The 15,539-nt window shown below is 43.5% G+C and overlaps 1 protein-coding gene across 1 annotated transcript; it reads right to left on the reverse strand.

Moving 5' to 3' along the window:
• Positions 1 to 5,242: 5,242 nt before the first annotated feature.
• On the reverse strand, positions 5,243 to 9,465 carry SLC35D3 (solute carrier family 35 member D3). The gene is made up of 2 exons (XM_007520046.3): positions 8,002 to 9,465; positions 5,243 to 6,970 (listed from the first exon to the last, which is right to left on the reverse strand). Exons 1-2 carry the CDS (start codon positions 8,438 to 8,440, stop codon positions 6,150 to 6,152), a joined length of 1,260 nt encoding a protein of 419 aa, XP_007520108.1. The 5' UTR covers positions 8,441 to 9,465; the 3' UTR covers positions 5,243 to 6,149.
• Between the last annotated feature and the right edge of the window lie 6,074 nt (positions 9,466 to 15,539).

Genomic DNA, 15,539 nt, shown 5'->3' on the forward strand with positions numbered 1-15,539 from the left:
CTTTTTAAAGCAGAGTCTCTTTAATATATAGGCTGAGTCTTTGATATGTTGACTCTCTTAAAAGCTTAGTCCAAGGAGAACAGAAGCAGCTGGTGGTATAGCTATATACAAATAATATCAAAGGACATAAAATATGATGATGGTGTGTATGATACAGAAAATCCTAACAAAGGGATTTTTCAAAGTTAACCCAATTGCCAAAAGATATGATTATAGCAATAACTATCTATTGCCTTCTTAAACCCTAAGACATCTTAGCAGGAACTTCCCACTTCCACTATAGAGCCTATATTTCCCTCAGTGCTGGAAACTCTAGGGTGGGGCTCACTTTCCTGCATGCTTCTCTCAAGTCATACCAAATGATATTGCATCCACCGATCCCAATCTAATCAATGCAGCAAGTACCACCTCAGCATGCTTCACTTCAGACTCTGTCCAGAAATATCAGGCATGGAACCCTTTATCCTCATTACTGGGGTGAGACCTTTCCTTTCATAGTAGTCTCTAATTCCATTCCAGGAGGTTCACTTCTAAACTAAGTCCCAAAGCCTAGATATAGACCAGGTCCCACGAGATAGAGCATATGTTCACATATATCCATAAACTAGGGCAAAATATATACCTGAAAGCAAAAATACACAATAGTCTGTAGTGAGTCAGTATAAAGTACATAATGAAATAGTGTCTACTTAGACTTAGATACCCTCCTCACCTACTTCCTATTACATTTCCCTCACTCACTCCAAAGCTAACCTTATCAAAGCAAGGACTGAAAAAACTGAATAAGGGCAAGAGACTGGCACACTTTAACGATGACTCTTTAGTCACTATCAGGCCATTCTACCAGCTGGGGCCCTAGTCGGGGAGTCCTGAGATTCCCAAACAGGCCTAGACTTCACATAAATCCCTCTCTCCATTGTTACAGGTCATTTCTATCAGGAACAACACAATAGACCCCTTTGTGGTCCCCTATAGGACCTTGCCCTCAACTTGGATCAACAATGATAGAGAATGTTCCATCCTCTGAAGGGAGGCTGGACAACATACTCTATGCTACACCTGAGGAAGATAGGTCAATATTGGGGCAGTATGGAATGTCCCTACTCATAACTGCAGAATGTGAGCTCAGATCTAGAGGGATGCAGAGGTCACATAGGCTCCTAAGCTGATAAACATTTTTCTTTATCAGTTGTAACCATTTGTGTTGTAAGTGGCAGAAATCCCAACTTGTAATGACTATATGAATAACTGACAACTTAGATAATAACATCAGTGAAAATCTGTTTAATGCCATGGCCAGGTGAGGACTCAGTTTCTCTCTCTCACTCTTTACTTCCTTGGCTCATCTCTGTTACTTTCTATTACATCTTTTCCCAGTATCTAGCTGACAGCAACACAACAGCCCCATGTCTCCCACTCTTGTTAGCTCAAATCTGTTAAAAACAAAAATGCAACCTAAAGCTCACAGAAAGTAGTCTTCATCCCATTGGCTCTGACCAGATCCCATGTATCCATGTGGAGGAGATAATTCCATTGCATTGGATGATGTCACACACTGAGGTAGAGGCATAGAATTGACACCACCTGAAGCACATGAACTCTGAAATGGAGAGGAGATGGCAATCCACTCAAATACCCACCGGGAATTTGGGAGTCTATTTTATTAATTGTGTGCCCTACTGATCTATGTTTTCTGTCCTCGGTTTTTCTTTCTAGCCCCATTGTTTTATATCAAGAGAAGATGCAAGCAGGTGGGAAGAGGAATATATTCAGAATTTGTACTTGTTAAGAGAGTCAAGGAGTGGACCTCATATCAGGAGATGTGATAGATTTCTCCCTGGTAGACCTACCCTGGCATCTAGAAACAAAGGCAATAGGTGAGGCAGATTGGCAATCCTTATGTGGAGGTTAAGTGCAAAAATTTCAGTATCATAATGGTAGTTGGAACATGGGAAAGGGAGATCTAGAAATAGGGTACACATCTGTTATGATAAACTTCTGTTATGTAGCAGTGAAGTATTGGGGACAGACGAGGAAGTTTTGATACTAATGCTGGCTTATTATGACACATCTCAATGTACACCAATTCTTATTTCACTTCCATGCACTTTTCATACTGACTTGTGTTTAGTGGCCAATATGTAGTTTAGGAGGGCAGGGGCTACAAAAGGGACTAATAATCTTGGGTTCTTTTATTTTGGCACTTTCTTTAAGAATGTCTACCCTATCTTTCCTTGACAAAAGAAACTGAGAAGGTTGTTCATAAGTTTTTGGCAGAATTTCAGGTCTTGCATGTGACAAGCTTGGAAGTTTTTATTTCCATCCTTGCAACAGGAAAGAGAATAAGGTGAAAATACATGATTTATCTTGGACACACCGGAGAATTGAGTTCACAGCTCCAACCACCACCTCTGAGTCTAGGTGAGATAGATGAACCCAGAGGTTCTTCTAACAGTAGTCACTAGAACTATACATTGATAGAAACACATAAACAGTGATTTTTATAAATTTCAAGAGACTGCATATAATTTCATTAAAAAATACTTTGGGGGATAATGTCTTGGGGGAAACCACACATATGTCATGAAATCTTGGGGTCTGGCAAAGGGGAAGGGAAGACTAATTATTATGAAAAATGCCCAGAAATTCCTGCATTAATAATGGACTGTTTTACATGGGCAATGACTTACCCTGAGCAAAGGATATTCCTCTTCACTCTAGTCATCTCTAGATTTCCTGTCTCATCTATAGGAAATAGAAAGGACAAAGCTAAGAAATGTGTGAATGTAGAGCTCAGGATCACAAGCCACTGAATGACAGAGACATAGCAATAAGATTGTAGAGCACTTCCTCTTCTCGACAATTTACCTGCACAGGAACCAGAATCCAGTGTATTTAATAGATTATAACTAAGGGACAGACACTGTGTGAGATTGCATCTAAAGAAGAGTTCTCAATAAATTCCAAACAGAGCAAGAAGATGAAAACAAGAGTAATGGAAGAGTGAAGCTTGCAGCAAATATTTAACACAGCCCAACTTCTAGCCAGATTAATATCACATCTCACATTTGAAACCTATTTATCTCACTTCTCACTTCCTATTATCCCCTACAACATCTGGATTCCAACAACAACATTTAGAAGACATGTTAAATAACAAAGAAAAAGTAGGGGGCTGGGTGGTAGCACACTTGGTTGAATGCACATGTTACAATGTGCAAGGACCCAGGTTTGAACCCCCTAGTCCACACCTCCAGAGGGAAAGCTTTGCAAATAGTGAAGCAGTGCAGTGCTGCAGGTGTCTCTCTGTCTCTCTCCTCTTCCCCATCTCTTAATTTATGACTGTCACTATCTAGTAAATAAAAATAATTAAAAAAAAAAAAAAAAGCACATCAGCGGTGGCAAAGCAAGCATGTATACCTCAGGAGCCTTGTTTCTGCCAGATTCAAGGATTTGTCAGAGGTGGACCTGAGTCTATAGATGGATTCAACTTCTAATGACAATGAGGGAAGGATTTGGTAAACAGGCAAAGCCTGCCACTTGCTCATGCCTTCTATGGCTTAGTTCTAAGCACTAACTCATACATAGTCTTTCCTGTGTTGTAATGGACATTCTTGCTCACGTAGAGACTTTCTCAAATTAGTGGATATGACATAGTTTTCATTTTAGCTCTTCCTGGAATCTTCTTATTCCTTCACACTGTCTCCTATCCTTTTTTATCATCTGTGCCTGTGATTCTTACTTTGACATAACAAGGTTAGGCTCTGGTACTCAGCTGTTTATTCAAATAGTAGTCTAGATGTTGTTGTGAAGACATTTCATGTTTAAGAATGTGGGTAATATTTATAATCGTAGTCTTTGAGTAAAGAGGATTAGCCTCCACTAAATAGGAAGGTTATCCAATCTGTTGAAGACTTGAAGGGCAAAAACTAAGGTCTACAGAAACAGAAGCAATTCAGTCTCCAGACTAAAACATAAAAACTTTCTGCATGAGTGGTACCCCTCTTATCCTATGGTTTTGTTAATTTCTCCTTTTTATAAATGAATAATAAAAAAACTTTCTCCATATCCCACCTACTAACTACCTTTACAGATTCTAGATTTGTCAACCCTTCACAATTGCTAACTTAACATATCTCCCTATCTAATATCTCTACTTATATATGTATACACATATCTATATTGGTATCTTTCTATAGCTACATATATACCTATATCTATTTATCTACCATATATCTACCCATTCACACATTGTTTCTGTTTCACTGATGTACTCTGATATAGCACCTCTACAACCTACAACTCTGTTGACAAGAAAGAGTTAATCTTGTTTACAAAAACATGTAAGCTCACATTTTAACCAAAGGGAAATTATTCTCAGTGAAAAAAAATCATTCTATTCATTTGGCAGTGGTATTAATATATATATATATATATATATATATATATATATATATATATCATTCAACCATGGTACTTTCATAAATTCTCAGCTTCACAGAGTTGCAACAGGATGTTGCCTTCTGGCATGCTGACATTAAAATTAATGCTTACTTTTAAAGAAGTCATTATAGTCCTAGCCAACCATTTCCAACTGCTGCTATGTGAGGACTCCTACATTTTAAATGGCTTGTAGAAGTACCTATGGAAACGATCAATTGCCTGTAAAAACCAATAAATCAGGACCAATCACAAACCACCACAATTATACTTACTCATTTGTAGAGACCGACTGATGGAGTTGAAGCTTCATTATTGCTGCTGGTTTTTGTTTTGTTTTGATTTTCAGAAGATAGAGAAAAACAGGAAGCTGATAGAGTCTAGAACATGCTGGCATCTATAGAGTGCCATCACTCAAAGTACAGCTACTGAAGGGAGCTGACAGGAGAGCTTTCTCCTCCCACAGTACATGTTAACCAAAGTAGACTGTGGATGGTTTTCATGCTGCAGCAAGGGGCAGTATTTTGCTTTCTAATGTTTTGGGTTTTTTTTTTCCCCTTGGAAAAATGAGGTGTTCTTTTTATTATTTTAAATTCAACTGCCATGACATTCTCAATGGACTGTTCTTTATATACCAGACATTAGACAACATACATTGAAAGCACATGAAAGCCACATGGTGACAGCAGAACATAAATGCATCTAAAAGTGTTTCTAGCAATTAGCCTGCTAGCAGATAGATTCATACTTTATTTTTGACAAATTTAAGATAGAAAAATATTATAATGAGAATATAGCAGTCAGTACCTCTTCTTGTAACATAGTTTGGAATGTGCAATACAACTTTGAAGGGATTAAAAGGATTGTCTCACTTCTGTTTGGGCTTCACTTAACACTGAATTACATTTCAGCCATTACATTTGCATGAAAGAATATTGGACACAGTAAATCTGGTTTTCTCAAAAGGTTATGACATTCAATAATAAATATTATAAAGCAAGGAGCCAAAATGACTTTTAAAATATTTTTATAACTAAAAACCAACTTTAAGCTTCATGGCCTAGTAAAGCTAAGAACTCATATTTTCAAAATAACTTTAATTTCTTCTACCTGCATTTATCAGTAGTAGAATAATAGAGCACTTATTTAAGAAAACAAGCTAAGAAAATTCAAGTAACCATGGTATTTGAAATGAGTAAAAACAGTAAACATCAGTTTAATATTTATAAACACACAAACACACATTTCAATGTCACACTCTTTTCCATAAAGCCTGTAGTTGTAACTAGCATCAAAATGAGTCCTTTGTGTAGTCTTTGAGCTCATTATGTGCTGTGAACATCTGTATACTCCATCTTTGGAAGAGGAATAGTTAAAAGATTCTTGGTGCATGCAGTTATTTATTTGGTTGTGGTTATAATGACAAAATAATAATAATAATAATAAATAATGTACCAAGACTCTGCAACTGAAATTGCTGCTTTACTTTGTAAAGCACCTACACATTCTTTTGTCTCTGTGATACCCCAGGTTAAGTTCAACCTAAATAATTCATCAGGTGGTAATTTTGTTGCTGTCAGTTCCCTTGAGTCTTTCTTTGTTTCCCTTCCCTACTCCACACATAAATTAGATTGGTCCTTCATTAAGATATCTTATCTTGACCATATAAAATAAGTGTATGTACATATATACATACATGCATTTCCTTTTCAAGGACTGGGGAGCTCCTCATTTTCTATCAAATAATCTTTTTTCATATAATTGGTTCCCCTAACTAACCTCCACACTTCGAGGTAAGTATCTTTCAATGACCTCCTGCTCATTTCTTCTGAAGTCTGGGGGCTCCTAACCAGCAGGGACACTCCACTGGGGCGGCTACTAGCCTCTTGCCTGTCTTGCTTAGTGGAGCCACCTGCTGCCTCCCCACCTTCTGACCCACCATTTCCACCCTCTGCTGGCAGATCCTCCATGACGAATGGCAGCTGGTCTCCACTTGGCTGCTCTTCCTCTCCTCCAGGCTGTGTCTCCAGGTCCTCATAGTTGCTCTGCTTTCTGGTCTCCAAGAATTTGGCCACACAGTAAATGATGGAGCCCAGGGTATTCACCACGACTCCAGCAATGAACAGAGAAGTGGGCTCCACGTCGCTGAAAGCCACCATGCCCACAGTGATGGTGGCAATGCTCTTCACCACGCCCACGAAGCTGGTGGTCACGGCGGAGTTGATGTAGGTGCAGTGCAACGTGGTGAAGTTCATGGCACAGCCGATCAGGATGCAGGCCACGAAGATGCAGACCATGGCTGGGTCCTTCCAGCCAGGGAAGGCCCAGGCGTGGATGGAGTCAGTACTGGCAAAGGAGCAGACGACCAGCAGCGGGGTGGCAGAGACCGCAATGACATACTGCGCGGTGAGCGGCCCGTGCTCGGTGTCTGAGCTTGCCTTCTGAATGAGCACCAGGTAGGCAGCGTGCACCAGCACCGCCAGCACTCCAGTCACGTATCCGATGGGGTCTCCCGTCAGATCACCGGCTCCTGGAGAGCAGGAGAAGCACGGAGGAGGAGTTTGGGCAGAAAGGGAAAAAAGAGAAGTCACTGGGTTGGCGAGCCTGGTAATCCAGCCGGGCAACGCGACGCGTGGGTTCGCGCCACAGCTCTGCCCATCCGTATAAAATGGGAGAACCATGCTCAGGCACTGCCCAGCGCGGGGCAGGAGAGGCACCTTCGCTACCATATCGCGGGGCTACCCTCCTGCCCAGGACAACTTAGTACCCCGTCCAGCTCAAATGTCCTGGGGTAGGCGCTGTGACTCCCCCTCAGTTGGCATCCAGGTCCTGCATACACCTTGTGCCCCTGACCTCTCCATGGGACGCTAAGAATGTCCCAGCTAGTGGTTTTCACCACCCCAACCTCCACCCACACCCCTGCCCACTCCACTACCACCCCCGGCAGACTGGGCCCAGAGCAGAACGCCTCCCTCCTTGGCGGGAAAGACCTACTCCTGTAGGCTCTAGTGGTCACCCTCATTTCTCCTAAATCTGCGCCAGTATGTGGGTCTCCACCTGTCTCCTATATTTCATGCCTGCAGCCCCGCCCGGCCCTGTGACCCCAGAAATACTCTTTCAGTCGGATCTTATCATCACCCACCCTTCCAGCCCCGCGTGACTCAAGGAAATTCACAGCCCCCCTTCTTTCGCCTTAGACTAGAGTTAGAGGACTCCAGCTCTGGGGCTCAGGCTTCTCACCTACCTTTGGGAGGAAGGAAGGGGTGGAGGAGGAAAAGAGGGAGTGGTGATGGGGGGGGGGCTCAGGAAGAGCTATACGCAAGGAGGCTGGGGGAGTAGGAATCCATCACTAGGGTGGGGGTGGGGGTTACGAAGGAGCTGGGGTGGTGGGGAGGTCCAGCTAGGTCTCTTTGGTTCCGTTTGCGAGCCAAGCGACCACGTCCAAAGCCCTCTGCCTTTTTCTGCCTCAGTCTCCCCATGTGGAAGTCAGAGCGTTGCACTGTGATCCCCGCTATCTCTGCCCAGTGGGCCGGGCTGGGGGTCGGTGGGGGTCCAGCTCACCTGCCAGGGCGGCGCCGCAGGTAGTGATGAGCACGGCGGCCAGCACCCCAGGCGAGGGCGCGCCGTTCTTGAGCACCAGGACGCCGATGAGCATGGTGACCAGGGGCAGGCAGCGCTTGAAGACCACGTACATGGGCAGGCTGAGGCCGCGCAGGGACCAGAGCGTGAGGCTGGACTGCAGCGTGGAGAGCACCGCCACGCCGGCGAAAGAGCGCGCCAGGCTCAGGCCAAAGGGGGGCACCGCGATGAGCCCGAGGCGCCGCAGTAGCTCCAGACTCAGCGCCGCGGTGGAGCTGGTCAGGCACTGCACCAGGGTCAGGAAGGAGAACTGGTAGCGGCTGATGAGGAACTTGAGCAGGATGTTGAGGGAGCCCGAGAAGACTCCGTGAGCGATGGCCACTGAGATGCCCAGGACGCGGCCCCGGCACAGCCGCTGCATCGCGCCGCCGCGGGAGCTCGGAGGGCTGCGGGAAGAGGGCGGGGAGCGGGGAGCGGGGCCCTCAGCGGGGAGCGAGCGCTGCGGGGTTGCGGGGGGCAGGGGGCGCGGGCTCGGCGCGGACTGGCGGAGGGCAGCTGCAGCCAGGCGTCCTCGCAGCTTCGGGGCTCCGCGCCCGACTGCCCCGCAGCTCCCGGAAAGCAGCGACGGGGGCGGGGGACTCCGAAAAGTGGCAGAGGTGGGGGGCTGGTCCGAGAGGAGTGGCGGGAATCCCAGCGACTGGATTTGTAAGTAGCTGACGAGCCGCGATGGGCTGTGTCCCGAGCGGGAGGGAGGACTCTGTGGGCAGGCAAAGCCGGTGCAGCTGCCGCAAGCGGGACCCGATCTGCGCCCCTCTGGCACCTACCCAGTCGGACTTGGGATTTTGGGGTGCAGAACCCTTCTGCTTTTGCAGTGCCAGCAGCTCACGCTAGCCCCTTTACTCCGGGCTCCAAGCCGATCGGCGAGGGTGGGGGTAAGGGGTTCCTGGGTACAGCTAGAGATTTAAAATAAATAAAAATACAAAGCTCCAGCGACAAGTACTATTTATTAGCCGCAACAAGTGACAGCTCCCCATCTCCTCCCCCATCTCGCACAGCCCCAGACTCTCCTGGACTCTCCACCCACGCGTCCTCCTGCTAAAGCCTGTCCAGCTATCCGCCAGGCAAGGGGACAACGTCGGGGAGCGGAGTTCCCCAGATTGTTCGCACTGGACTGGAGTGCCTGAACATTGCAAGAAACCTCGGCCTCAGAGCGACACCCAGGTGCAGCTCAGGGCTGGTTGGGTCCCCGGTCCTCCTGCCTCCAGTCAGGGACCTACGAATCCACACAAGACTCTGGAGGAGTTTTCAGGGGCAACTAGGATTGCCGGGGGCTCCAGAGGAAGGGAAATGCACACGTGTAAGTGAGGCAAGAAGATGTGGGATGCAAAAAAAAAAAAAAAAAAAAGAAGAAGAAGAAGAAGAAAAAGAAAAGAAAAAGAAAATACATCCCTGGAGCTAATAGTATCTACCCTTGGAGGGAAGGCGGGGAGCAGGGCTGTCAGAAGGGTGGGCGTGGGGAGGGACTGACTGATGTGGGGAGGGATTGACTAGTCTGGAGAGGGGCGGGGCAGCGGGGCGGGGCTGAGACAGAAAACCCTGGTTGCTGGGAGAATTTCTGTAGATTCTGTGGAACCCGAACAACGTACCACAACCTTGGGCACGTTGGTCGCCTCGGGCCAATTTGGGGGAGGTGGTAACCCCTACCTCCTACCTGTCCTGGCCAAGGGCACGTCTGCGCCCCGGACTTATGTCCTGTTTACTTTCTGGCTAAGAGAAAAAGGACACTAGACTCCTCTGACCCAGAGATCTAAGGAGAGTTCTTTGGAAAGTACCACTCAGATTTGTAAACCGGCCTCCGCAAAGGGGTTCGCTCAGTCAAGGCCATTGTTTAGCTAAATCAGACCATTAAGTCCCTGTACTATTTAATGGCAGCGTTAGGGTGAAAAAGTCCTTCATTCGTTCAGTTCTCTAATCCATTCATCCTCACCAGGATCCCAAGTGCCTAACCTCTAAATATACTGCTCTAATGCAGAGAATCCATTCTCTAGTGATTCTTTTGTTTTCTCCTCCACATTACCACCTCTGTGCTGAATGCTTTGCTTGCAGCCAGGAGTTGAAGCTGCAATTATCCTTACAGCAGCAGAAAAATCTCCAATAGGGATTGGCAGCATCACTGCAGTTTTTCATCTGAGCCAGTTTTGTACTTGCTGGGTGCTCACTTTGTTGGGAGATGGTTCAATCATAATCAGTCCACTAACAGGAGTGTGGAGCGCCTAGTAGGGCTAACTCACTTTCCCCAAAAGTGTTCCCTAAGGAAAATGCTTGGGAAAGGCCCATCATGCCAACTTTCCAAGAAGGTCTCTGGAAAGCATTATAGTTAAAACCTGCATTGGCTCCCCTGGGAGACCTTGAGAGGGGTTATTGTTAAAAGCTAGGGCTACACCACTGACTATTTCTGGGATGCTTTTTTCAAGTGTGGATAGTCTTTCTCTTGGGAAATAATGAAGTCTGAAGCAATGCTTTTAATTCTGTGTACAGTGTAGCATAAGCTATATTCAAAACACATCCACACAAAAACTCTAGAGTTTAACTTTTTTAAAAAATTTTTTAAAATATTTATTTTATTTATTTATTTCCTTTTGTTGCCCTTGTTGTTTTATTGTTGTAGTTATTATTGTTGTCGTTGTTGGATACGACAGAGAGAAATGGAGAGAGGAGGGGAAGACAGACAGGAGGAGAGAAAGACAGACACCTGCAGACCTGCTTCACTGCCTGTGAAGCGACTCCCCTGCAGGTGGGGAGCCGGGGTTCCAACCAGGATCCTTATGCTGGTCCTTGTGCTTTGCGCCACCTGCGCTTAACCTGCTGCACTACAGCCCGACTCCCTAGAGTTTAACTTTTTAAAGACATCAACAAATAACAAGATTCCTGCTTCCGAAGACCATTCCAGTTAAACAATGATAGCTTTAAACAATCTTTGGTGAAGATAATCATAAAGAATTGTCTGCATAGACCTAGTTTTGGTATGATTCATTTCTGCCAGTAATTATAATTGCTTCCATTTGTGATACTTAGGTAAAAGATTTGGGGCTGATTCAGCGATCTTACCCTTCTCATTTAAGCATGAATACTTAGCTCTACATTTGAAGACTGCATTGGCATGAAGCAGTAATTTTTCTCTACTTTATTGCATATAACTCTTTTCCATTAGAACTTTCATTTAAAAAATACCATCACACACACTAGTTACTAGATGAATTGCTAAAGAAAAATGGTAACAATAAGAATCTTGTGTTTAGGAAGGTTAATTAAAGAAGAATGTTGATTAGAAGGTTAAAAAGCTATTTGACTTACTAGTATCAAGGTCTCAAGGATAAAGATTCAAGGTCCATTGTCTTTAAGTTTCTCACTAAATATTGATGGTATTAAATAAATCCTTTAGTTTACTCATTCAACAAAATTATACACCAAGTATTTTTTTAATTAAAAATTTTTTTGATTATCTTTATTTATTTATTGGACAGAGACAGCCAGAAGTCAAGAGGACAGAGAGAGACATCTGCAACCCTGCTTCACCACTCGCAAAGCTTCCCCCCTGCAGGTGGGGACGGAGGGCTTGAACCTGGGTCCTTGAGCATTGTAACATGTGCACTCAACCAGGTGCACCACCACCCAGCCCCTACACCAAGTATTTTATACCATGCAGTATGTTAACCACTGAGGACTGACAGACACCATCTTAGCAAAGAATTCAAGGGAGTTACCATAAGGTAACTCAGTGTTCATGTAAAAGTAGTATTATGTGGCAGAAACAGGGGAGCTCTTGCTAAGAGGGCAATCCAGTCAGAGATCAAAAGAGGATACTGGTAATACATCTTTTATTTTCCTAAGTGTTTACCTATTTATTTGTATATTTATGTTAAATATTTACTGAGAGAGAGAGAAACAGACAGAAATTGAGACCAAGACCAGAATGTCACTCAGCTCTCACATTGATTATGGAATCAAACATGAAACCCCTGGGAACTCTGGCATGCAAATCTTATGCTCTAGCATGCTGAGCTATCTCACTGGCCCTAATTTCATTATTTTTAACTATAAAAATTGTGCATGTTGATTATAGTATATAAAAGACAAGAAATCAATATGTTCAACATTGCCCATTCTCCCCAAACTACATAATGAACTTTTCAGTTTTTCCTGTCTATATATACAAATTTCCTTCTTTAAAATATAACAAAACCAGGAAATCATACTCATCTGCCTCATTGTATAATTTGCTATTTTCAAAAGCATATTGTGGGGGGGAAGGGCGTTGGCGTACCAGTTTAAGCACAAATAGTAAAAAGCCCAAGGACCAGTGCAAGGATCCCAGTTGGAGCTCCCAGTTCCCCACCTGCGGGGGGGGGGGGGGGGGGGGCGGGGAGGTCGCTTCACAAGTGGGGAAGCAGGTCTGCAGGTGTCTTTCTCTCTCCCTCTCTATCTTCCCCTCCCAATTTCTTTCTGTCCTATAAAAAAAAAATTGGAAAAATGGCCACAGGAGCAGTGGATTCATAGTGCCCAGAGATAACCGCTGGCATATTGTGGTAACCAGTCTCCAAGACAGTCCCCAAAGAACCTCTATTTCCTCATCTTCACATCCTTGGTTAACCTCTTCCAAACCATACTAGGGTTGGTCTGACTGGCATGATACAAAAGTGATGATTACAGGAGTCGGGCGGTAGTGCAGCTGGTTAAGAGCATGTGGCACAAAGGACTGGCTCAAGGATCCTGGTTTGAGCCCCCGGCTCCCCACCTGCAGGGGAGTCACTTCACAGGCGGTGAAGCAAGTCTGCAAGGGTGTCTTTCTCTCTCCTTGTCTGTCTTCCCCTCCTATCTCCATTTCTCTCTGTCCTATCTAACAATGACATCAATAACAACAATAATTACAACAACAATAAAAAATATTTTTAAAAAAGCTTTAAAAAATGATGGTTACAAAAACTGAGACTTCCATCTTAAATTCTCTTTCTCTTTCATTGCCTTTACTATTATCATTGTAGCTTGGTGCCTGTATAGTATATCCACAGCTAGTGGATATACTAGTGGCTTTTTTTTTTCTTTCTGTTTCTGATATAGAGATAATGGAGAGGGAAGGGATGGTGGGGAGGAGATGTCTTCAGCACTGCTTCACCACTCATGAAACTTCCTCTTTGCAAGTGGGGACCAGGGGCTCGAACCTGGGTCCTTGCTGATGAAGTATGGGCTCTACCAGGTGTACCAGCACCTGGCCTCTTTCTCTTTTATCACTCTTTCCAGAAGAAACTGGATACCTTGTCAAAGTAACACTCAGGCTATATAGTGATACAGGCTAATACAGTGAGAATTTAAAGCCAGAGCTGAGAAGTACTCTGGTAAAAACAAGCAAACAAAATAACATCAAAACTGTGAAATATGTAAGCATATGTTGTTTTAAGCTACTAAGTTTTGGGATGATTTGTTACACCAAAATAAATGACTATTATTCAACAGCAATGTGTTTTTCCATGTAGTTCTACCTTTTCTTTTAAATGATTATTTTATATTATAATTGTTCTTGCAGAGATTGGCATCCACATTTTACAAAACAATGATGCAATGATGACCCTGGAACATTCATTCTTATATATGTCTGGAATTATTTGGGGGTGGAAAGGAAATGATATCAGGGAATCCTTAAGTTGTAAGATGGGGCTGGAAGGTAATTTAAAATATTACTTTATTGATGAATTGCCTTCCAAAAAGATAGATAACAGTGTTCTCACTTTAGCCAACACTGAATATTTTAAATGGTTGACAAACTGATAAACAAAATAAAATAAAGATGCTATCAGATTTAAATTTGCATATCAGTCATCAATGAGAACAAGCCTTATTTTTGGAAGTGTGTAAAATATTTATTTCTTCTGTGAACCATGATTGGTATCCTTTGTACACTTTTGTATCTAGTTGTCTCACCACTGACTTCTTGGGTACCAGATCATTTGCTGTGTATGTAGCAAATATACCCTTACACCTTGTTTTCTGTCTTTTAGTTTTGCTAATGGTGTGCTTTGCAGTTTCATTTTTTGTATATCATTTGTCTTTGTCTTTAGTTATTTTATAAGACTGTCAAACGATAGATATCAATTATCTAAGCCAAGTGCAATCCAGATATGTGGACTAGCTTGTGCAAAGACAGAAATGAAGACCTTCATTATTATATGGAGAGGTTGTGAACACACTGGCGTGGCTAGGTGGCCAAGTAGAGAAAAAGCAACACTACACAGAGAGGCAGAGACTAACTCCCAACAAATTTGGCTTCTTAAAAGTTACAGCAAACCTTTTTCTTGTAGGTCATCCTATAAGTAGGAAAACTTTTTAATGAAAATTAATGTAATCAGATTGAGTTTTATTAGTCTCTGGCAGCTGTGTAGGATACCTCTCAGGACATAGAACTGAAAACAGACACAGGAAGCTGCTGTGATCATCCAGAGAAAAGATAATGACAGCATAAACTGGGGCAGTTGGTAGTTGGGTTAAGGGGGAAAAAGACAAATGGCAAACAATGTAAGGGGCAAAAGAGATCGGATTAGTGATCTGTTTGATGTGACTTGAAGTGGAGGGGTAAGGATAAGGGAAGGGGAAGCTGTGTAGGATACCTCTGTGTAGGTGGCATTTAGATCTTTAACTCAAGTACCTTCATGAATGAGACAAATGCAAAAACACTTGCAAGAGGGGCTGGTTTAGTGAGTAAAATGAGTTTGGCTGGACTAAAATAAGTGCAAAGGAGACCGAGATAGGGGAAAACAGGAGTTACAGTAAATATATGGTAATAGCAAGCATTTGTGTATTATCTCACCCAACAAAACTTGTTAAGTAGGAAATTATTAAGTTAGCATGAGAAAGAGCCAGGTTATAGCTAAGATATCCAGTCAGAAAATTCCAAAGGCATAAAGGGCTGGTTCTCAACCTGGCTCTCCCTGGAGGGTGTCAGACTGTGGTAGGGTTCACTCCAAACCCAGGGTCAGCTTCTTAGCTCATTAAAGACTCCATTTTGTCAGTTTCAATTTTCTGAGGAATGATCAGAAACTAGGCACTAGAAACACTTCTTTACTAGTTCTCAGGAGGTCATGTGACCGGGCCAAAGGTTTGGATCTGATCTTAGGGATTGAAATTTCAGTTCCACAACTTTCTGACTATTGTGACTTTGGAGAGCTTTCATTTGTTTCCTTACCAGGAAAATAGGTAGGTTTATTGCAGGGACATTATAAAGATGGCAATAGATACCATTCAGAAAGCATCTCATCAAGTGCCCAGAAGATACTCTGTGCTGTTGCTACAGCTTTTGGGAGAGTTTTGGCAGATAGAATGGTTAAAATTCAGCATTCTGCATCCAGGAGACAAATGGAGATTTTTCTGTTGGTGGGAGCAGTTGCTGTCTGAAAGTCTAGGGGCTACTTAGTTTGAGAGTTACCAAGAATTCCAAAGCCTTGTACATTCTCTGTCAGGTAAGAGTCCAG

This window comes from Erinaceus europaeus, chromosome 4, assembly GCF_950295315.1.
Source record: "Erinaceus europaeus chromosome 4, mEriEur2.1, whole genome shotgun sequence".
NCBI classification, from domain to species: domain Eukaryota; kingdom Metazoa; phylum Chordata; class Mammalia; order Eulipotyphla; family Erinaceidae; genus Erinaceus; species Erinaceus europaeus.

What these genes read in the sequence shown, in the direction of transcription:
- SLC35D3 (XM_007520046.3), bottom strand. Translation starts at nt 8,440, where the DNA reads ATGCAGCGGCTGTGCCGGGGCCGCGTCCTGGGCATCTCAGTGGCCATC. An exon ending in CTGCGGCGCCGCCCTGGCAG is followed by an intron (nt 6,971 to 8,001) that starts GTGAGCTGGACC and finishes CCTGCTCTCCAG; the next exon opens with GAGCCGGTGATCTGACGGGA.